Below are 22,756 nucleotides of genomic sequence, written 5' to 3' on the forward strand. Positions count from 1 at the left end.
AGGTGACATGGCAAGTGACAATCTGCAACGTGTGGCAGGTGAAGTGGCAAGTGACAATCTGCATCTGGTGGCAGGCAACGTGGCAAGTGACACGCTTGGGGCTCCCACTGATTCTGCATTATGGTGAGTTGAACTATTTCATTTTATATAACAATGTAATAATAGAAAAAATGCGCTTCAATCATCCTGACACCATAACAACCATGGTGCTGTGATGATTGAAGCGCCAACACCAGCCATTTCCCTGATAAATTCCCCCCAAAAAACGTATTTTCTGGCAGTGCCCCTCCCGAGACTAGACTCTGGATCCGCCCCTGGGACCATGTGATATTTCAGTTTTTCTTTTTTAATAAATCAGCAAAAATGTCAACAATTCTGTGTTTTTCTGTCAATATGGGGTGCTGTGTGTACATTAATGAGGAACAAGAACTTAAATGATTTTAGCAAATGGCTGCAATATAACAAAGAGAATTTAAGGGGGTCTGAATACTTTCCATCCCCACTGTATATATATGAATCATTAATGTGTTCCCACACTTTCTATTTACCTATGACTTTGCACACACCTCATTTAAAGTCCCAACTTCCTCTCTTCTTCACTGAAACTAAGGGGCCAAGCCTAACCCCCGAAAAACCACCCCACACCATTAGTGGTGGCTGGTGGGCTCTTCTTTTGGGGGGGGGGCAAACAACCACCCCCCCCACCGGCAGCACGGCACTGAGACAGCACCCCCCCCCCCCCGCAGGTGGTCCGACACTTACTCGCTCGTGTGGCTGTCCTCTCCTCCTCCACTATCGTGCAGGCAGCGGCGGCTCCGGTATCTGCTTCTCAAGCTTTCTCCGCCGTATGTTTCCTCTTCTTACGCCAAAGCGCTAGGCATCCAATAGGAATCGCCTGACGCTTTGGCCAATCAGGAAACAGGTCTCATGACCTGCCTCCTGATTGGGAGGGAGGAACTTTATTGTGAAAATAGCGAAAATGAATTTGCTATCTTCATATAACAGGGTGGGATCGGAGCGCAGTGCTATGTGCCACAAGCCCACCTTTTTTTGAAGCCTATTAGAGCCTCTGGCTTTAATCAGGTGCTTTTGACAAGTGTATGGGCAGATCAATATGTCCAGTAAAAGCGGGACAAAACTATGGTCCCAATACTGTTGGTAATATAGTGTATCTGTTTTCCCCCGCTATCAACTGCCAATCTGCAACAGCTGGAGGAGTTAGACAAGTGAGGAACAGAATGGACCGTATTATTTCTCAGCAGTTGCCTATCTCCCGTGAAACACACCAGGAAATAAAACGAAACGCGCTGTTCAGAGTGTGTTTGCTCATGCCTATCATTTACAGAGCAGATCGATCACCTGGGTCATCTTTTGTTTTTAATTGTGTTTGTTTCTTGATAATTATTTTATTGCTTCTTCAAAAGAAGGATATAAATCACAGATAACGCTAACGGATGGAGGGAAAGAGGAAGTAATAATATATGATACAAGTTTATTCCTGAGGTCATATGATATGTTGCTATTACATGGAAATTCACTTGAAATGTAACTGCGTATTAGATACAGCCAAGCTGGTTATGTAGAATATGAATCAGAGGAGGGTTAGGCTGGCAGGCAGAGGGTCATTTGCCCCCCCCCCCCCCCCCCCCAGGTCAATATTAATAAGAAATGTTGGGTTGGTAGCCTTGAGCAGAGACATGTCATCATTGAGACCTCAATGTGATCAGGACCCGCAGTCAGTGGGCATCTACCAGCTGCCTGTCCAGACCCACGCCTACAGCATTTGGCAGAGGCAAGTCCTCCAGCTAAGAGCCACAAAAGAAGTCCATGCTAGAGGACCTACCTTTAGTGGTGTCCATAGCCGGTGGGCTGGCAGGACGCTAAAAAAAGTCCTGGTGTATACACCGCTCCTTCATCGCTCCTGCCCATTGAAATCAATGGGGCAGCGTGGCTATACCGCCGGCATAGCGCTGCTGCAGCAGTGCTTTGCGGTGGTTTTAACCCTTTTTGGCCACTAGCAGGGGGTAAAACCGCCCACTAGCGGCCGAATACCACCGATAAAACGATGGTAAATGGGCGCTAAAAATAGCGCCGTTTTACCGCCGACGCCGCCCACCACCCCAGTGTGAAAGGGGCCTAACTGACACTTTTGACACCTTTTTTGGGGGACCAGTGACACTAATACAGCCATCAGTGCTAAAAAAAATGCACTGTGACTGTACTAATGACACTGACTGGGAAGAGGTTAAACATCAGGGGCGATCAAAGGGTTAAATGTGTGCCTATGCTTTTTTATCTGTATGGGAGGTTCCTGCTTTTCAGACACAGGATCCATGCTTTCGCTCCTGACAGAATGGCCATCTGCCTTGTTTACATAGGCAGACAACCGTGCTGCCTCTGTAACGAATGATCGGCGGGTGCCACGGACATCGAGTCCATGGTACCCACCCATTGGCTCCCGCTGTGATATATATATATATATATATATATATATATATATATATATATATATATATGTAGCTCTGGTAGATTTTTATCTACCGCTGATAGGTAAATTTAGTGAGTCGCTTATTATAGGAAGTTATATTTAGCCTCTGTTCCAGCTTGGCTGACGTTGCATGTAGTTCCACATTGTGCCGGTGGGTGTCGTTGTCACCATCGGCAGGTGTTGGAAAAGCAGCCTGTTGAAGCGAATGAGTGCTCCTCTGTCCCGGAGATAACTCGGTGGAGGTGGTCCTCCGAGTTGCATTCTGGGAGAGGGTATTTATGGGACAGACGCCATGTTTTAGGGTTCGTTTTCAGCCACCTGCTGGCCCTCCTGGCTGACAGGTATGCACTAGGAATACCACCTCGTGGTCCTCCGTTCCAGAGGCCCGCGTCGCTGCGGCGTGTGATGGGCCCAGAAGCCTGTCTGGGGCCTACCACAGCAGCCGAGGAATGGTCCTGAGCTGTCTATCCTGAGTGAAGAAGTTGAACAACCCAGAAGATCCCAGGGGAGGACCCGTCATGGAAGGATCATGCAGAGTGCTGGTCTGGAGAGGGGCCTGGTGACTCAGTTGGAGGACGCATTCCGAAGTAATCTTACAGTATAGTACTGCCGGATTGGCTTAAAGGTTCAAGTACTGTGTCTGACATTCATCACAAACCAATACATCCTGTGGCAGAGGATCGTACGTACGTACGTTTATTCCAGATAAGTCTGTGGCAGAGACTTTTGTTTGTGCTACGTGCTGGCTGCTAGGAAAGTGAGAGATGTCTATCCAGGCGGGCAAAGATTAAATCCTACGAAAGGGGGACTATCCAATTACAAGTGTTCAATTGCAAAGAATGTTCTGAAGAAATACAGCAGGAAGGTATTTGAGCTTCCCTGCAGCTTTCCTACTACCTCTTTTCTGCTACTTCCCTTGTTAGTTTTATTAAAGCATTGGAAAACCTACTCAAGTGTTTGGTGCTTATATCGTCCAGAGGTAAACTCAACGGAACCCTAGACCCGGTGCTGGTGAAACAGAGGTATCGAGAGTGAAGGTAACAAGCCTGCTTAAACCAGCAACTCCACCGAGTTATTGCTACATATATATATATATATATATATATATATATATATATATATATATATATATATATGTGGTCCTGCACAGAGGCTGACCAGTAGCAGTAAAACTGCTATAGGGCTGTCGCTAAGTGGTTAATGGGGAATGCGCGCAAAATCATGAGCATTCCCGATCTTCAGAGAAATGCGTTGCACTTTAGCAGGCACGTGGGAGTGCCCATATTTATTAATGACAACCCGATTGATTGGCAATCATGCTGTGTTTTCAGGCATGCATGCAACACATTTTGGCTGTAAATTCTCTAATAGAGCAATTCTTATGATCATCGGCTCCATTTAGTGGCCAAAAATAGGAAAAGAGGGGGAGGGTAGGAGCGTGAGGACAGCTGCTGAGGTTGTCCAAACATACACTCTAACCCAACAAAAGTTTTTTGGTGGACTCTCTCGGTACTGATACACATTAATACATTTTGGTATAAGTTAAATAATTCATTACATATTAAAAAAATCATACATAGATCTCAATAAAGTTTTAAAAACAGTATACAAATACTCAAAGGTTTTCCCAAGAAGTAATCTGATGGAGTTTTTTCATGGATTAACCAGTCCTCTACTAGTTTCACGGTACACAGACCACTTCATCAGGAGAGGTAATCTATAAAACAAATAATGTAATAAGGTACAAAGCAAAACAAAACATACAAAAGCATATTAGTACATAAAACTCAGCAGTATCAATGTTAAGTTGCTTACCCAACACGTCCAACACCAGGTACAAGACCCAGCTACTCAAAGGTTTCCCCCCTGCGGTGAACACGGTGTTGGACCTGTTGGGTAAGCATCTTCACAGTGATACTGCTGAGTTTTATGTACTAATATGCTTTTGTATGTTTTGTTTTGCTTTGTACCTTACTACATTATTTGTTTTATAGATTACCTCTCCTGCTGAAGCGGTCTGTGTACCGTGAAACTAGTAGAGGACTGGTTAATCTATGAAAAAACTCCATCATCAGATACTTCTTGGGGAAACCTTTGAGTATTTGTATACTGTTTTTGAAAAATAGGATTTTTTATAACAGCTTACCTGTAAAATCCTTTTCTTTCGATGGACATCACGGGACACAGAGCCTCAGTAATAACTGGTTATATAGGTATCACTGGTGATTGGACACTGGTCACACCCTAAACAGGAAGTTCAACCCCCTATATAATCCCTCCCCTTGCAGGGATACCTCAGTTTTGTAGCCAAGCAATATAAGTGTATTAGAAGAAGGGCGGGACCTCCGTGTCCCGTGATGTCCATCGAAAGAAAAGGATTTTACAGGTAAGCTGTTATAAAAAATCCTATTTTCTTTCTCGAACATCACGGGACACAGAGCCACAGTAATTACTGATGGGATGTCCCAGAGAAATGCTACCTGAGGGGGGGGAACCACGACCAAGTAGGGTGCAATCAAACCTGAGGACCCTGTACCGCTGCCTGCAGCACACTACGCCCAAAGGTGATATCCTCATGCCTTCTCACATCCACCTGATAAAATCTGGTGAATGTATGAACTGAAGACCAGGTTGCGGCCTTGCAGATTTGAGCCATAGAGGCCCAGCGATGCACTGCCCAAGAAGCACCAATAGCCCTTGTGGAATGTGCCCTGATCTGAAACGGAGTAATCTTCTGTTTCAAACCGTAAGCCTGAATGATCAATTGTCGAATCCATTTAGAAATGGTAGATCTTGACGCTGCCTGTCCTCTATTGGGACCCTCTGGCAGCACAAACAAAACATCCGTTTTGCGAATTTGAGCAGTTGGTTCCAGATAGGCCTTGACTGCTCTTACTACATCCAAAGAATGTAGTGACCTTTCTTCCGAAGAACAGGGATCTGGAAAAAAGGAAGGCAGAACAATGTCTTGGTTTAGATGAAAATCTGAAACCACCTTTGGTAAAAAAAACTAGGATGAGGGCGCAGTACCACTCTATCCTTGTGTATAATCAAATAAGGCTCTTTACAGGAAAGAGCTGCTAATTCTGATACTCTTCTAGCAGAAGAAATGGCTACCAGAAAAATTAACTTCCTTGTCAGCAAGACCAAAGGAATCTGACGTATTGGTTCAAAGGGCTGTTTCTGTAAAACAGACAGAACCAAGCTCAAGTCCCAGGGGTTTAGGGGCGCCTTAACCGGAGGATTAAGACGTGTCACCCACTGCATAAAGTTTCGGACCAAAGAATGTGAAGCAAGTGGCCGTTGAAATAATACTGATAAGGCCGAGACCTGGCCCCTGATGGTACTCAAGGCCAGCTTCATCTCTAATCCCAATTGTAGAAAATCAAGAATTCTACCAATCACGTATTTTCTGAGATGCCAACCCCTGGATTCACACCAGGATACATAAGCTTTCTAGACTCTATGATAAATTACTCTGGAAGCTGGCTTCCTTGCATTGATCAAGGTAGATATCACAGGACCTGAAACCCCACGGCTCTTCAGAACCTGGGTTTCAATAGCCAAACCGTCAATTCTAACATTTGTAAGGCAGGCTGGAACGCTGGACCCTGAGATAACAGGTCTGGGCGTGACGGTAGGGTCCACGGGGAACCCACCGTCATCCTTACTATTTCTGCATACCAAGTCCTCCTGGGCCAAGCGGGGGCTACCTGAAGTACCGACCTTCCTGCCTGATCCTGCGAAGGAATCGTGGCAGTAGCAGAATATGCGGAATCACCACTGCATTGGTCCCGTATGCAAGAGGATCTTTTGTCCCTGCCACAAATTTGATATAAGCCACTGCTGTGGCATTGTCGGACTGGATCCTGGCTGGGCAACCCTGTAGCCTGAGAGTCCAGGCCTTTAGGGCTAGATATGCCGCACGGATCTCCAGAATGTTGATGGGTAGAGACCTCTCGGTCTTGGACCATACTCCTTGGACCGCAGACTGTTCCAGAACTGCTCCCCAACCCGAAAAACTGGCATCCGTTGTTACCACCGTCCAAGTGACCGGTAGGAAGGATTTCCCTTTCTGCAAGTTTCAGGTATTAACCACAAATTGAGGCACTGACGCACTGCATGAGACAGTGCATCGGAAAATCTAATGCCTGAACCTTCTTGTTGCAGGCTGACAGGATACTGTGTTGCAAAAGTCCTGACTGAAACTGAGCATAGGGAACTGCTTCGAACGAAGCTACCCTCTTTCCCAGCAGCCTTATACAAAGGCGGACAGAAGGACCCTTCCTGGTCCTGACTACCATAATCAGCTCCTTTAAGGCAGTGATCTTTGCCTGAGGTAAGAATACCTTCTTCCTGGCTTGTATCTATGATCAGACCCAAATACTCCAGTTTTCTTACTGGTTTTAGGAAAGATCTTTCTAGGTTGAGGATCCAACCTAGGTGTTCCAGATACTTGACTGTGGTCCTCAAGTTCCTGTTCAATGAGGCTACTGACTGGTCTATCAAGAGCAGGTCGTCTAGGTATGCTATGACAGTTATACCCTGAGCCCTTAATCTGGCCAGAGGAGGAGCCAAGATCTTTATGAACACTCGAGGTGCAGTGGCTATCCTGAAAGGCAGAGCCACAAACTGGAAATGGCGCCCTCCTATCTCAAAGTGCAGAAACTTCTGATGAGCAGGAAAAATGGGCACATGCAGATATGCATCTCTGATTTCTATCGATGCCAGCAAATTCTCCTCCCTGCAGGATGGAGACTACTGTCCGAATTGATTCCATGCGGAAGGACCGAATCCTTAGGAATCGATTCAGATCCCTTAGATTCAGAATGGGTCTGACATCCCCATTTGGCTTTTGAACCGTAAAAAGGTTGGAATAAAAACCCCATCCTTGATCCTTCGTGGGAACCACCATAATGACCTCTTGCGACAAAAGTCGCTCTAACGCTAGAAGGAGCGACTGCTTCTTCTCTGGATCTCTGGGGAAACTTGATCTGAGGAAACGAGGAGAGGGAAACTCTTGGAACTCCAGTTTGTAACCTAAGGTTACCGTGGAGATTACCCATCTGTCCTGAAATCCTCCTGCCAGAGCTTTTGAGAACTGTAGCAGTCTTCCCCCCACTCGAGCGAGCGGGGGCGCCCCTTCATAAAGAGGCCTTAGAGTCCTGTCTAGCAGGCTTCTTCCCCCAGGACTTCTTTGTCTCTGGGGTTTGACTCTTGTTTCTTGACCCAGACGGAGAAGGCCGTCGTGACTGCCTAGAGGCTGATGCCCCTGGCACTGGGGAAAAGAGTCTGTTTGAAAGAGGGACGCTTACTCCTCTTCTTAACAGGTAAGAGAGTGCACTCCCACTAGAGAACCTTTGAATATAATTATCCAAGTCTTCTCCAAAAACCTTGCACCATGAAATGGAAATCCAGCCAGAAGTTTCTTACATGGTGCTTCAGCTGACCAATCTTTCAACCATAAGATTCTACGCATACGCACCAACCCAAGTGAAAAATGAGGGGTTTGCATGATAGAATCTCTAATGGCGTAAACAGCAAAACATAAGGCCGCTGGAAGGTTAGCCAACCCCTGGGCCTGCTGTTCAAGTAAAACTTTGATGACCTGCTTAACATGGTCTCCTAAGTATTGACAGACTCCGATCGCTGCCACTGCAGGTTGAACTGCTGAACCTGCTAAGGAGAAAATATCCTTCAATAGGGATTCCATCATTTTATCCACAGGATCCCTGAGCCTCTGAGCATTGTCTACAGGACAAGTCAGACTACAGAGGAAATGGCGGCATCAACGGCCAGTATCCCCCACATCTTTATAAACATTTCTTCCATAGGATAAAGTGTTAAAAACTTTTTCAGGCGGAAAAAATGTTTATCTGGGTGATCCCACTCAGAATAAATGAGCTTTTTCAAGTACATTATGAACAGCAAAAGCATGTGTTGTTTGAGGAGGCTTCAGTGACCCCAAAGAAATCGAGGGTTCTTTAACTGATTCAGATATGGGTACTTTAAATGTGGAGCGGACCAATCCAGCAAGGATCTGTACTAAGACTTTCTCATCCTGAGAAGCGAAGAGGGCCCTTCTCCACTTGATTCCTCAAAGAAGGAATCATCCGTCCCATCCTGATCCTCTGAAAGGGATCTTTCTCCCCTATCCCAGAGCTCCTCTCCTGAGGGTCCCGGGTAACAGAGGAAGACCTAGTGCGTTTTCTTCCACTGAGTGAAGATGCAACTATGGCCATTAATCTTTCCTCTAGACCATTAATGGTTGAGGAAAAATCCTCCTGTGTAATGTATACAGGGGCTGAAGTGCCAGAAGCAGGTGTAGCCCCTGACCCCAACGGCTCTCCCTGGCTAGCCATCCCTGTCCCCTAAGGGGGGGAAGGTGCTGCAGAAAGGGAGTCCTCAGAACCTGAATGAGATCCCCTAGAGTCTCTGGTTCTTGGGGTATTAGAACCTCTTCTACCCATAGTGCAAAGCAACAAGGTGGAGGTATCACAAAATGAACATTGACTGCTGAGCGATGTAGTCTGGCAAAAGCCTTGCTACCAAATGCCCAGTCTGGTGTTCCCTTAGTAAATGCTGCCTAGGAGAATGCCTGTGTCCCACCTTACATGCGACCGTCAGCTCTGTGTCCCTCCAAAGGCTTTGTGCACCTGTAAAGTGGGCCTTTAATAGCCTGCAGCCGGCAATGTGGGCGTCTGAGCACCCTGGATGCTGTGCTGACGCCCCCCCCCCCCCCCCCTGTACAGCCCCCCCTTCGTTTTTCAAAAAAACGTGGGCTTCCCGCGCGAGCCGACCCTCCAGGACAGCATGGAGGAAAGGCTGGGGGAGGGGGAGGAAGGAGAGAGGCCAGTAGTGATGGGGCCTGCACGTGGCAATGGCGGGGGCGGTGATAGTGCGGTGTACAACCGCCTCACAGACCACCTGCGGCCTCCCCCTAGTCTGGGGGGAATATCCCTGAGGAGAACCCCCCATCCCATCCTACCTGGAGCCAGCCGGAGACGCTGTGCAGCGTGAGAACACTGAGACAGACATCAGCATGAAAAGGTATGTGCTCTTGGCAGCCCCCGGTGGTGACAATAGGCATAGCATGCATTTACCTTAAAGGAGAAACCTACTAGAATTAAAAAATTCTGTGGAATCTCCCTTACCTTATCCAGCCGCAGGGTTCTGTTATACAGACCCAATCTTCACCTCTCATGGTGGGCTCCATTTGAAAAGACCTTCAGAGACTGGGGGCCCCCTACGAATAGGGGGATCCACAGTTCTGGGCCTGTAAAGCACCCGGACAGAAATAAGGATATAAAACCATTTTCTGATATGCGGGGTCCAGCTCTCTAAAAAGAGAAGCGTTACAGGTAAAACCTCGTTTCTTCAGACACGAGGCCTGGGTACCATCCAATTCGGCCTAGAAAGGACACTTTGAAATGGATCCGGTTCGCCTGGCTTGCACCAGTATAGGATATAGGATATTCCCTTTGGAGCTCAGCACAGGACATCTTTACACGTCCATCACCTAAGACACTGGCGTAAAAACTGAGGTATCCCTGCAAGGGGAGGGATTATATAGGGGGTTGAACTTCCTGTTTAGGGTGTGACCAGTGTCCAATCACCAGTGATACCTATATAACCCATCAGTAATTACTGAGGCTCTGTGTCCCGTGATGTTCGAGAAAGAAATTTATTGAGATCTATGTATGTTTTTTTTTATATGTAATAAATGATTTCATTTTTCACCAAAATTTATTAATGTGTATCAGTACCGAGATAGTCCACCAAAAAACTTTTGTTGGGTTAGAGTGTATGTTTGGACAACCTCAGCAACTGTCCTCGTGCTCCTACCCTCCCCCCCCTCTTTTCCTATATAAATTCTGGATAATGGTACTTTTTTTACGCCTAACTTTAGGCTGTGTTATTTGAGGCTATACTCAAAAATTGTCCAAAAATGCTGTATACTGTATTTTCTCATTGGGGTATTTCAGAAACCTATACCATATTTGGCCACTAGATGGAGCTGAGAATCAATCTTTTAGAGAAATTACAGTATAGTCAAAATTATTTAGGCGTGTACAAATATGTGAGACATTCACTGAATGAATGTTTTATAAACAGACCCCATTGACACGGGTATCCTCAGGAAGCAGCACTTTGTCACTGTTGACACTGCAGATGAGGTTCACTTTAATAAAGTATGTGACTTTCTGGGCTGCCAAAAACTTGGTGAAAGATGCCTTTTCCCACTAAAATCATGTTAGCTACAAAAACCATGATCAACAAAGTACTATAAATATGGTGTCCTGTCTCCTCAGCTCTATAATATTTCACTAATTACATAATAAATAGATAATTCTGGGGATTCTACCGTTTTGAGTTTTCTCTATTATTTGCAATATACAAGCCCTGATGAAGAAGGAGAGTTCTGAGCACCTGAAATGAGTTGTCTTTTTCTACTAAATTTGAAAAAAAAATCTCATTATGAACTTTAAAAAATTAAATTATTAGTATATTATTATAATAAATATTATTATGATTTATTTCTAACAAATATTATTATTATTATTATTATTATTATTATTATTATTATTATTATTATATCTATTAAATATTACTATTATTCTTTATCTCTTTATCTCTAATAAGTATTATTATTCTTTATCTCTAATAAATATTATTATTCTTTAACTCTAATACATATTATTATTATTATTTATCTCTTTACCTCTAATAAATATTATTATTATTCTTTAACTCTAATACATATTAATATTATTAATATTATTTATCTCTTTATCTCTAATGAATATTATTATTCTTTATCTATAATAAATATTATTATTATTATTCTTTATCTATTACCTCTAATAAATATTACCATTATTCTTTATCTATAATAAATATTATTATTATTATTATTATTATTATTTATCTCTTTATCTCTAACAAATATTATTAGTCTTTATCTCTAATAAATATTATTATTCTTTATCTCTAATATCTCTAATAAATATTATTATTATTCTTTATCTATAATAAATTTACTATAATTCTTTATCTCTTTACCTCTATTTATTATAATCATTATTATTATTATTTATCTCTTTAGCTCTAATAAATATTATTATTTTTATTATTATTTATCTCTTTATCTCTAACAAATATTATTAGTCTTTATCTCTAATAAATATTGGAGATATATTATTATTATTTAATATATTATTTATATCTCTTACTCATGTTTTTTATAACTGTCTGTGTCCACACTTGGGAGATTGCATCTCATTTCCTGGCCTGTTGACCACACAGGATGCGGGGATGGAATCTCAAAGGGATCACAGTCAGCTATAAAAAAAAATTAAAAGTTTTAACATTTACCTACAATATCCAAAAATAAAGTTTGGCTAACGTTGGGCCTAGATCAGATCTACTACGACAGCTAAACAAATGGTCCTTATTGCACAGCCTGTAAAGGGAGATCAGTGACTAGTGACAATGGTTCAGAAGTCTCCTTCTATACATCTGATGTCAACTATGCTTGATTGGAAAAGTCACAGGGGGTACCGGATACAGTCCTTTTCCCCCTCACTTCTGTTTGTTTGGAATGAGCATTGTATGTTAGTTGAGATCATGTACACTGCTCTATGCACACTACACATCCCATTGTTTATAGCCCATCTCAGAAACCAGCAAGAGAAGGCAGCAACGTTCCTACATACAGTAGGACCATGGAGATTAAAGTAGTCACCCTGTAACAAGAAGTCAGATCACAGCAGCAAACAATTGAAATAAAAAAAAATGGAGATTTGAAAGACACTGAGAGCAATAGATGGGACTTTTCTGAGTTAAGAGTTAACAGTTTTGATATGAAAAGCCCCTTCTCAGATATGTCCTCTACCATCAAATCTACCCATCCCCTACCTCATTCACAATGGACTTCCCACCGGTCCAGGGTAGGTTCAGCAATGGATATCTCCATCATTATAAAGGGGAACACATTACCTCTCCGTTCACAGGACGGGGATGGCGGCGCTGACCTCCAGGCTCTCGGCTTGTCTTCAACACTATTGTCCAAGAAGACACTTTCGAGCTCCTCAGGCTGTGGAGAATCTGGAGGAGATATTTCCTGCCCGGGACACAAAAAATGAATTTAACAATAAATATAATTTTAAAAAAAATAATATTAAAATCAGAGGTAAGTAATAAATGAGCTGTTTTAGAGACGAGGACTCTGATGGAGCATCCCTGACTCAGTGACACTTGTTGCAATAAATCTGGTTTGAAGAAGTGATCGAAAGTGGATTGTGGTCTTTATATTGATACGCCTGTAGCAAGGGTGAAGTGACAAGAGTCAGAGTTTGTCCTGTGGTTCCCTCACCTATCATATTATGTTCCACAATTCAGAGCCCGCAGCTTTTTGAACTCTTGTGCCAGCCTGCTTATTGGACATGGATGAGCAAAACTCATCCGCAAGGCTTCACTTCCTGATTCCCTTACTTAAGATGCCGGCACCTCAACCTGGAGCTCAGGGACGGGTCAGCTACGGGTGAGGAAATCGCGGAAGCCCTGGACAGGTGAGTGTCCTTATTTTAAAAGTCAGAAGCTGCAGTATTTGTAGCTGCTGACTTTTAATTATCTTTTTTCAGGCGGAACTCCGCTTTAACAGTGGATAGTGCGGTCTCCAGCCAGTTTGTTTTCCTGAAGAAGGAAGGAAGAGGAGGGAGGAGCAGGGGAGTGCCTTGCTATTCTAGGCTATGGGGCTGTATATTTCTATTGATGCACACAGCGTAGGGAGACACAACTCAAGTCCTTGCATGCAAGGGTGGCTCCACAGGATGCTTCAAGAGAAAGGAGCCACCCTGAAACAGGAAACCTGGGGCAGCAGTTATGTCACCAGCTTAAGCTAGAACACAGGCAAGGATTAAAAGATGAAAAAATTTAAAAGAAGCTGCATACTCAGTAAGTGATTAAATCAGCTGATGAATGTGCTCACTTCTGGACCGCCCACTGTATATATACGTCATTACTTTGACGTTATATACCGTGGTTATGGCAGCAGTATTTTTTTAAAGGACAGTAAGAAAAAGAAAAAAAAGTAAAATAAATAAGAAAATAGAAAAAAAAAGTGCCCCGTCCTTCCAAGCACGTGCGCAGAAGCGAACGCATACGTAAGTCGTGCCCACATATGTAACTCTAACCTGTAAAAAATTTAAAGCGTTGCCTATGAAGATTTGTAAGTACTGTAGTTTGTTGCCATTCCACTAGCGTGTGCAATTTTGAAGCATGTTAGGTATCTATTTACTCGGTGCAAAATCATCTTTCACATTATACAAACAAATTTTGCTATCTTTACTTTTTTGGGTTTTTTTGTTAATTCATGAAAGTGTATTTTTTCCCAAATAATTGTGTTTGAAACGCAAATACAGTATGACATAAAATATTGCAGCGACCACCATTTTATTCTCTGGGGTCTCTGCTAAAAAAAAAAAAAATTATATATATATATATATATATATATATATATATATATATATATATATATATATATATATATATATATATATATTAAGGGTGTAACGGATCAAAAACTCACGGTTCGGATCGTTCCTCGGATCAGGAGTCACGGTTCGGATCATTTTCGGATCAACAAAAAAAAAAATCTCCCCCACTGTAATATCCACAATCTCCCTATTGGCAGGGTGTGGCAGAGTATTGGCAGCAGGGCATTGCAGAATATTGTCAGGGCATTTCAGAGTATTGGCAGGGTATTGCAGCAGAGTATTGCAGAGTATTGGCAGGGCATTGCAGAGTATTGGCACTGCTGCCATCCGATCTCTCCCCTCCACTGTACAGATCGGTACACAGAGGGGAGAGAGGAACCGGCATCATGAGATGACGCCGGTTTGTTACAAGTGATACGGAGCGATCACGTGCTAAACGGCCGCCGGGTGTACCAAGATGGCTGCCGCTCCGGAGCTAGGCCGAAGCCGCGGCCTTTCCTATGGCCGAGGCCACAGAGCGCTCCACGGATCGCAGGTGTCCCGTACGGATCAACCTCCGCGGATCGGATCACGGATCGATGATGATCCGTTGCACCCCTAATATATATACACACACAGTATCTCACAAAAGTGAGTACACCCCTCACATTTTTGTAAATATTTTATTCTAACTTTTCATGTGACAACACTGAAGAAATTACACTTTGCTACAATGTAAAATAGTGAGTGTACAGCTTGTATAACAGTGTAAATTTGCTGTCCCCTCAAAATAACTCAGCACACAGCCATTAATGTCTAAACCGTTGGCAACAAAAGTGAGTACACCCCTAAGTGAAAATGTCCAAATTGGACCTAATTAGCCATTTTCCCTCCCCGGTGTCATGTGACTCGTTAGTGTTACAAGGTCTCAGGTGTGAATGGGGAGCAGGTGTGTTAGATTTGGTGTTATCACTCTCACTCTCTCATACTGGTCACTGGAAGTTCAACATGGCACCTCATGGCAAAGAACTCTCTGAGGATCTGAAAAAAAAGAATTGTTGCTCTACATAAAGATGGCCTAGGCCAGTGATGGCGAACCTTGGCACCCCAGATGTTTTGGAACTACATTTCCCATGATTCTAATGCACTCTGCAGTGTAGTTGAGCATCATGGGAAATGTAGTTCCAAAACATCTGGGGTGCCAAGGTTCGCCATCACTGGTCTAGGCTATAAGAAGATTGCGAAGACCCTGAAACTGAGCTGCAGCACGGTGGCCAAGACCATACAGCAGTTTAACAGGACAGGTTCCACTCAGAACAGGCCTCGCCATGGACGACCAAAGAAGTTCAGCATCATATGCTGAGGTTGTCTTTGGGAAATAGACCTATGAGTGCTGCCAGCATTACTGCAGAGGGGTGGGGAGGGGGTCAGCCTGTCAGTGCTCAGACCATACGCCGCACACTGCATCAAATTGGTCTGCATGGCTGTCATCCCAGAAGGAAGCCTCTTCTAAAGATGATGCACAAGAAAGCCCACAAACAGTTTGCTGAAGATAAGCAGACTAAGGACATAGATTACTGGAACCATGTCCTGTGGTCTGATGAGACCAAGATAAACTTATTTGGTCCAGATGGTGTCAAGCGTGTGGCGGCAACCAGGTGAGGAGTACAAAGACAAGTGTGTCTTGCCTACAGTCAAGCATGGTGGTGGGAGTGTCATGGTCTGGGGCTGCATGAGTGCTGGCGGCACTGAGGAGCTACAGATCATTGAGGGAACCATGAATGCCAACATGTACTGTGACATACTGAAGCAGAGCATGATCCCCTCCCTTTGGAGACTGGGCCGCAGGGCAGTATTCCAACATAACGACCCCAAACACACCTCCAAGGAGACCACTGCCTTGCTAAAGAAGCTGAGGGCAGAGTAATAGCAGCACACTGATCTTCCCATGAAGCGGACCCTCCCATTTTTAGCCATTTGACAGGTGACTCGGTGGCGATATCTCATCAACCTGGATGCCTATTTTAATTCCTAAAAGTTTGCACCATGTTTGGTGGAAGTACCGTCTAGCGAACGCACCCTGTGGTACAATTTTTGCTGCATCACACCATGTCAGTGTGTACTAACTAGCGCTAGCCGTGTTCACTTGATCTTAACTGGGTGGTAAAACCATGGCTCAAACACCTATTTTTGACACCCATGTAAACAAAGCCTACAGCTCTCTGAGGACAGTAGGAGAAAGGAAAAAAACTTGATTGATTTATCAGAATATATAAAATGAGCTTTCTCTATCTGCCATGGATCATTTTGGCTGCCACTAAAGATGTTCAGGACATAAAAAATGTGTTTTATTTTGTGTTGGATTAATTCATTAAGTTAATAAGTTAATCATTTTGTTTCGTCATATTCGTTATGTTTGAATAATTTGTTTTCGGAATTCATTTTGTATATTCAGATTTGTTTTGGATATTCGTTATTTTCAAATTGATTCCAAATTATCCGAAATGAAAACATATTGCAATAAATCTAGTAAGGTATAAAAGTGAAATAAGATGATGATTCCTATTTAGGCTGCTTTATAGTACAGAATAAAATATAATAGCAAATAAAGGAATAGAATAGAATCGAAAACAACAGAATAGAATAAAACATAAAAACACTGAATAGAAAATTAAGGAATAGAATAGAAAAGAATAGGCTAGAAAATAAAAGAATGGAATAGAACAAAATAGAATAGAAAATAAAGGAATATAATAGAAAATAAAGGAATGGAATAGAAAATAAACGTATAGAATAGAAAATAATAGATTAGAAAATAAAAGAATATAATAGAAAAGACAAATAAGATAGAATAGAAAGGATAGAATAGAATAAAATTGAATAAAAAAATAAAGGAATAGAATATAATAAAATAGAATAGAAAACAAAAGAATATAATAGAATAAAACAGAATTGAATAGAAAATAAAGGAATAGAATAGAATATAAAAAATATAATAGAAAAGAATAAAATAAAATAGAAAATAATAGAATAGAAAAAAAAATGAACAAATTAGAATAGAATAGCCATCTTCTGAAAATTCAAATGTCGGCTATATTCTATTTTATTCTAATCTATTCTATTTTTTCTATTCTATTCTTTTATTTTCTATTCTATTCTATTTTATTCTATTCTCTCCTATTCTATACTTTTATTAACTATTCTATTCTATTTGATTTTGTTCTATTCTATTGTATAGCCAGTACTAAGTATTAATAGTGATATAATGATATAAAGATGATATAAAGTATTAATTATCTTGAAATATGTTTCCATTTCGAATTCAAATTCATTTTTCAAATTTGAATTTGGATAATTCATTTTGTTATAATTTATTTTAGATTCGATGAAATTCGTTACTATAGTGATGCGGAAATTCGAATACCTTCGAATCTCCAAATAATGAAAAATTGTTTGCAATTTCGATTTGTAACGAAGCGAATCGCACATGCCTAGCTGCCACTAAGCTTTAGCACCATGGGTCTCTTATGGCAAATAAAGGCTGGAAAAGTACGATATAACCTCCTGTGCTCACCTCGGTGTGGGAGTCGCTCTCTCTGTGTTGTGCCGGGTCCATCCCAGCCAATTTGGGGTCTTCGGTGTCCCCGGAAACACTCATGATCCGCTCGCAGGTTGTTATTCTCTTCTCATCCACATCGATTAGACTGCCCCGTAGAAGGATGACGGTGCTCCTCGGTCTGTCCGGTCCTCCTCACTCAGACTATCTGTAGAAGGAGAAGTCACAGGATTACATTGTGTACACGGACTCCGATCCCGGATCTTTGCATTAGTTCAATGTAAATATTGGAGAGGTACACCGCGCTAAATTAAAACTTGGCCGTTGCGTAGTAACAGAGCTGATTGGGTGCTCGCCTTATCTCTCTCATTATACTAAGGCAAAGGGTTGTATTGTCACTATATGTCAGCAATACTCTTGCCCCTCCCCCCCCCAGGGGGATTCAGAGATGCTGACATTCTTAAAGGGTAACTCCACCTTTATGAAAAAAAAATTGCAAATAAAAAGAAAAAATAACAATAAAAGCAGCACAAGCCAAATCTAAAAAGTGCAATTTTGCAATTTTCACATGTGTTAGTAAAACTGTATATACAGTGGGGACGGAAAGTATTCAGACCCCCTTAAATTTTTCACTCTTTGTTATATTACAGCCATTTGCTAAAATAATTTAAGTTCATTTTTTTCCTCATTAATGTTCACACAGCACCCCATATTGACAGAAAAACACAGAATTGTTGACATTTTTGCAGATTTATTAAAAAAGAAAAACTGAAATATCACATGGTCCTAAGTATTCAGACCCTTTGTTCAGTATTTAGTAGAAGCCCCTTTTGATTTAATACAGCCATGAGTCTTTTTGGGAAAGATGCAACAAGTTTTTCACACCTGGATTTGGGGATCCTCTGCCATTCCTCCTTGCAGATCCTCTCCAGTTCTGTCAGGTTGGATGGTAAACGTTGGTGGACAGCCATTTTTAGGTCTCTCCAGAGATGCTCAATTGGGTTTAAGTCAGGACTCTGGCTGGGCCATTCAAGAACTGTCACAGAGTTGTTGTGAAGCCACTCCTTTGTTATTTTAGCTGTGTGCTTAGGGTCATTGTCTTGTTGGAAGGTAAACCTTCGGCCCAGTCTGAGGTCCTGAGCACTCTGGAGAAGGTTTTTGTCCAGGATATCCCTGTACTTGGCCGCATTCATCTTTCCCTCTATTGCAACCAGTCGTCCTGTCCCTGCAACTGAAAAACACCCCCACAGCATGATGCTGCCACCACCATGCTTCACTGTTGGGACTGTATTGGACAGGTGATGAGCAGTGCCTGGTTTTCTCCACACATACCGCTTAGAATTAAGGCCAAAAAGTTCTATCTTGGTCTCATCAGACCAGAGAATCTTATTTCTCACCATCTTGGAGTCCTTCAGATGTTTTTTAGCAAACTCCATGCGGGCTTTCATGTGTCTTGCACTGAGGAGAGGCTTCCGTCGGGCCACTCTGCCATAAAGCCCTGGTGGAGGGCTGCAGTGATGGTTGACTTTCTACAACTTTCTCCCATCTCCCGACTGCATCTCTGGAGCTCAGCCACAGTGATCTTTGTGTTCTTCTTTACCTCTCTCACCAAGGCTCTTCTCCCCGATAGCTCAGTTTGGCCGGACGGCCAGCTCTAGGAAGGGTTCTGGTTGTACCAAAAGTCTTCCATTTAGGGATTATGGAGGCCACTGTGCTCTTAGGAACCTTAAGTGCAGCAGAAATTTTTTTGTAACCTTGGCCAGATCTGTGCCTTGCCACAATTCTGTCTCTGAGCTCTTCAGGCAGTTCCTTTGACCTCATGATTCTCATTTGCTCTGACATGCACTGTGAGCTGTAAGGTCTTATATAGACAGGTGTGTGGCTTTCCTAATCAAGTCCAATCAGTATAATCAAACACAGCTGGACTCAAATGAAGGTGTAGAACCATCTCAAGGATGATCAGAAGAAATGGACAGCACCTGAGTTAAATATATGAGTGTCACAGCAAAGGGTCTGAATACTTAGGACCATGTGATATTTCAGGTTTTCTTTTTTAGTAAATCTGCAAAAATGTCAACAATTCTGTGTTTTTCTGTCAATATGGGGTGCTGTGTGTACATTAATGAGGAGAAAATGAACTCAAATGATTTTAGAAAATGGCTGCAATATAACAAAGAGTGAAAAATTTAAGGGGGTCTGAATACTTTCCGCCCCCACTGTATCATCATAACTACTTTGTGTATCCAGGTGGATTATACTGCATTTTTTCCAGGACAAATTGGGATTTTATTTGGTAGGCATTTTTTTTTTATTATCTAAGGAAAACTGGCCCAAAATAGTAAAGAAGAAATAAAAAACATTTTTTTTATAATTAACTGTATATTTCTTGTTACTACCACCAAAGAACAACCCAAAATAAATTCTCCTGCTCCTAACGATCGCAACGATACCACATATGTGTGTGTTATTTGTTGTTTGTACCCATAGTACAGCCCAGAAGCAATAGTGCACGTTTTTATTTATTTATTTTTTTCCTACCTAAAACACACCAACACTAACTGACACTGATGCAAATTTTTTAAGAAAAAAAATCCTTCCCAGAATATACTGACCCTGACCTTTGACCCTTACTTGACCAAAACATTAACCCTGGCACTGACCTAGATCAAACCTTGATCTAGGTATTTTTTCTTTATTTTTTTCTTTAATTTGTTTATTATTTATTGATGCTTAATTTTTGGTACAAACACTTTTTTTTCCCTTCTGCAAGGAAAGAGAAAGATACAGTATCTTTCTTCTCCATTCACAGAAAAAAAAAAAACACAGGGGTGGGCTTCACAGTGACTGATCACTGTGGTAGCCAATCAGAGGCTACCGCAGCGATCAGGTGACCCAGAATCAGGAGATTGTTAGTACAGGAGCACACCTCAACCATGCTAAAAGGGGATTTCCTTCACTTGAGAGATTTCCTCTTGTGTCCTTGGACAGGAAGTGAGATGTCCCCATTGGTACTGATAAATTTGTATGTTATACATAATATGAAATTATGGAATCCAAAAAATCCTCTCTTTGAGGGTATATAACATTCCTAAATACACAGAACTCCAAACAACCACCTATGCGGAAGGCGCTCCACGAAACACAGCAAACATAGATAGATCCCATCAGTTAAAATAGTTCCCTTCAGCAATAATAGATCCCACTAGTAAAAATAGTTCCCCATCGGCAATAATAGATCCCATCAGCAAAAACACTTTCCCCCAGCAACAAAATATCCCCAACTATATACCCCTACTTTTACAACAGTAGATCCTTCCCAGCAATAACAGAATCCCCTAGCAACAATAGATTCTCTCCATCAACAATATATCCCTACTAGCAACAATAGATCTTTGCCAACAATAATAGATCCCTCCAATGACAATTGACCCCCTCAGCAACAATAGACCCACCAGCAAAAATAGACTCCCCAGGAAAAATAATCCCCCAAGCAACAGTCAATCCTCTCCAGCAAAAATAAATACCCCAGAAGCCAGCAACATAAGACGACTCCCATTGGCAACAGTAGATCCTCTCCAGCAACAATAGATACCCCTCTGCAACAAATAAATAGATACCTCCACATCAGCAAAAATAGATCCAACCAACAAAAATAAGGCTCCCCCAGCAACAATAGATCTTCCCAGCAGCAATAGGTCCCCCAGCAGCTAGCGAAATTAGACTCCTCTCCCTGGCAACAGTAGCTCTCCCAGACAAAAATAGATCCTCTCCATCAACAATAGAACCCCCTCCCAGCAATATACATGCCCCAGCAGCAATAGATCCCCGAGTAGCCAACAACATTGGACTCCTCTCTGTGGCAACAGTAGATCCTCCCAGGCAACAATAAATCGCCCCAGACATAATAGACCCCAGCAGCCAGCAACAATAGACCCCTTTCCCCCTATCCCCAGCAACGATAGATCCCACAAGCAAAGGTAGCTCTCCCAGAGAAAATTAGATCCTCTCCATTAACAATAGAACCCCTTCCCAGCACTTTTCATACATAACAATAGATCCCAGAGTAGCCAGCAACATTGGACTCCTCTCCCTGGCAACAGCAGATCCTCCCAGGAAGCAATAGATCCTCTCAGGCAACAATAGATCGCCCCAAGCAACAATAGGTCCCCTAGCAGCCAGCATCAATAGACCCTCCAGCACACCCAGGGGCCCCTTGCCAGTACATTCAGTTCTGAAGGTGCTGGAACTGCGTACCGCCGCGTTCCTTCTGAAATAAAGCTATGTGAATAATACCATGTTCTGTGTGCAGAATCTTTTATTAGCTTCTCCAGATGGTTTGTAGCATCCTAAAAGTCCGACCCTTGTTCATAGTTATTGTCACATAGAATTTATCATATTTGCACATAGGAATAATTAGATTTCCATGTCCAGCTCTGTCTCTGCTAAACCTGCCTGCAAAATATAATATTCATACCAATAATGACAACAGGCTAAAATGAAAGTAATAATACGAAGATGGAGATGTATAAAAGGGAAATGGTTGTGTGCAGAGTGTGTGATCTGTGTGTTATGACGCCTACGCTCCTACCAAACCACGGCCACCTGTCTTGGCTGTCTCGTGGATGGGGGTAGAGACACAAATTACTGCAGAAAATCGCACTCCTGGGATTTCCAAGAGATACAAAAACCCAACTGTGGGGTCCAACCCAAACCTAATTATCAGTTTGGATAGCATTATATTCAAATAGTGAACCTGATTATCACAACCAAATACATTATATTACCAAAAGTATTGGGACACTTGCCTTTACATGTACATGAACTTTAATGACATCCTAGTCTTATGCCCCGTACACACAGACATTCCGACAACAAAATCTTAGGATTTTTTCCGACGGATGTTGGCTCAAACTTGTCTTGCATACACACGGTCACACAAAGTTGTCGGAAAATCCGATCATTCTGAATGCGGTGACGTAAAACACGTATGTCGGGACTCTAAACGGGGCAGTAGCCAATAGCTTTCATCTCTTTATTTATTCTGAGCATGTGTGGCACTTTGTGCATCGGATTTGTGTACACACGATCGGAATTTCCGACAACGGATTTTGTTGTCAGAAAATTTTATAGCCTGCTCTCAAACTTTGTGTGTCGGAAAATCCGATGGAAAATGTGTGATGGAGCCTACACACGGTCGGAATTTCCACGGTCCTATCACACATTTTCCGTTGGAAA

The 22,756-nt window shown here is 42.4% G+C and overlaps 1 protein-coding gene across 3 annotated transcripts in view; it reads right to left on the reverse strand.

Annotated features, from left to right (window-relative positions):
• The window catches only part of GPSM3 (G protein signaling modulator 3), a 107,115-nt gene that overhangs the window by 17,981 nt on the left and 66,378 nt on the right, over nt 1-22,756 (reverse strand). For all 3 annotated transcript variants that reach the window (XM_073598389.1, XM_073598388.1, XM_073598390.1), the window contains exons 2-3: nt 17,540-17,729; nt 12,488-12,611 (exon numbers count right to left, since the gene is read on the reverse strand). In XM_073598389.1, the coding sequence (XP_073454490.1) occupies nt 12,488-12,611; nt 17,540-17,623 (208 nt within the window). In that variant the 5' untranslated portion in view covers nt 17,624-17,729. The remainder of the gene's footprint in view (nt 1-12,487; nt 12,612-17,539; nt 17,730-22,756) is intronic.

This window comes from Aquarana catesbeiana, linkage group LG09 (genome assembly GCF_042186555.1).
Source record: "Aquarana catesbeiana isolate 2022-GZ linkage group LG09, ASM4218655v1, whole genome shotgun sequence".
Classification (NCBI taxonomy): Eukaryota; Metazoa; Chordata; class Amphibia; order Anura; family Ranidae; genus Aquarana; species Aquarana catesbeiana.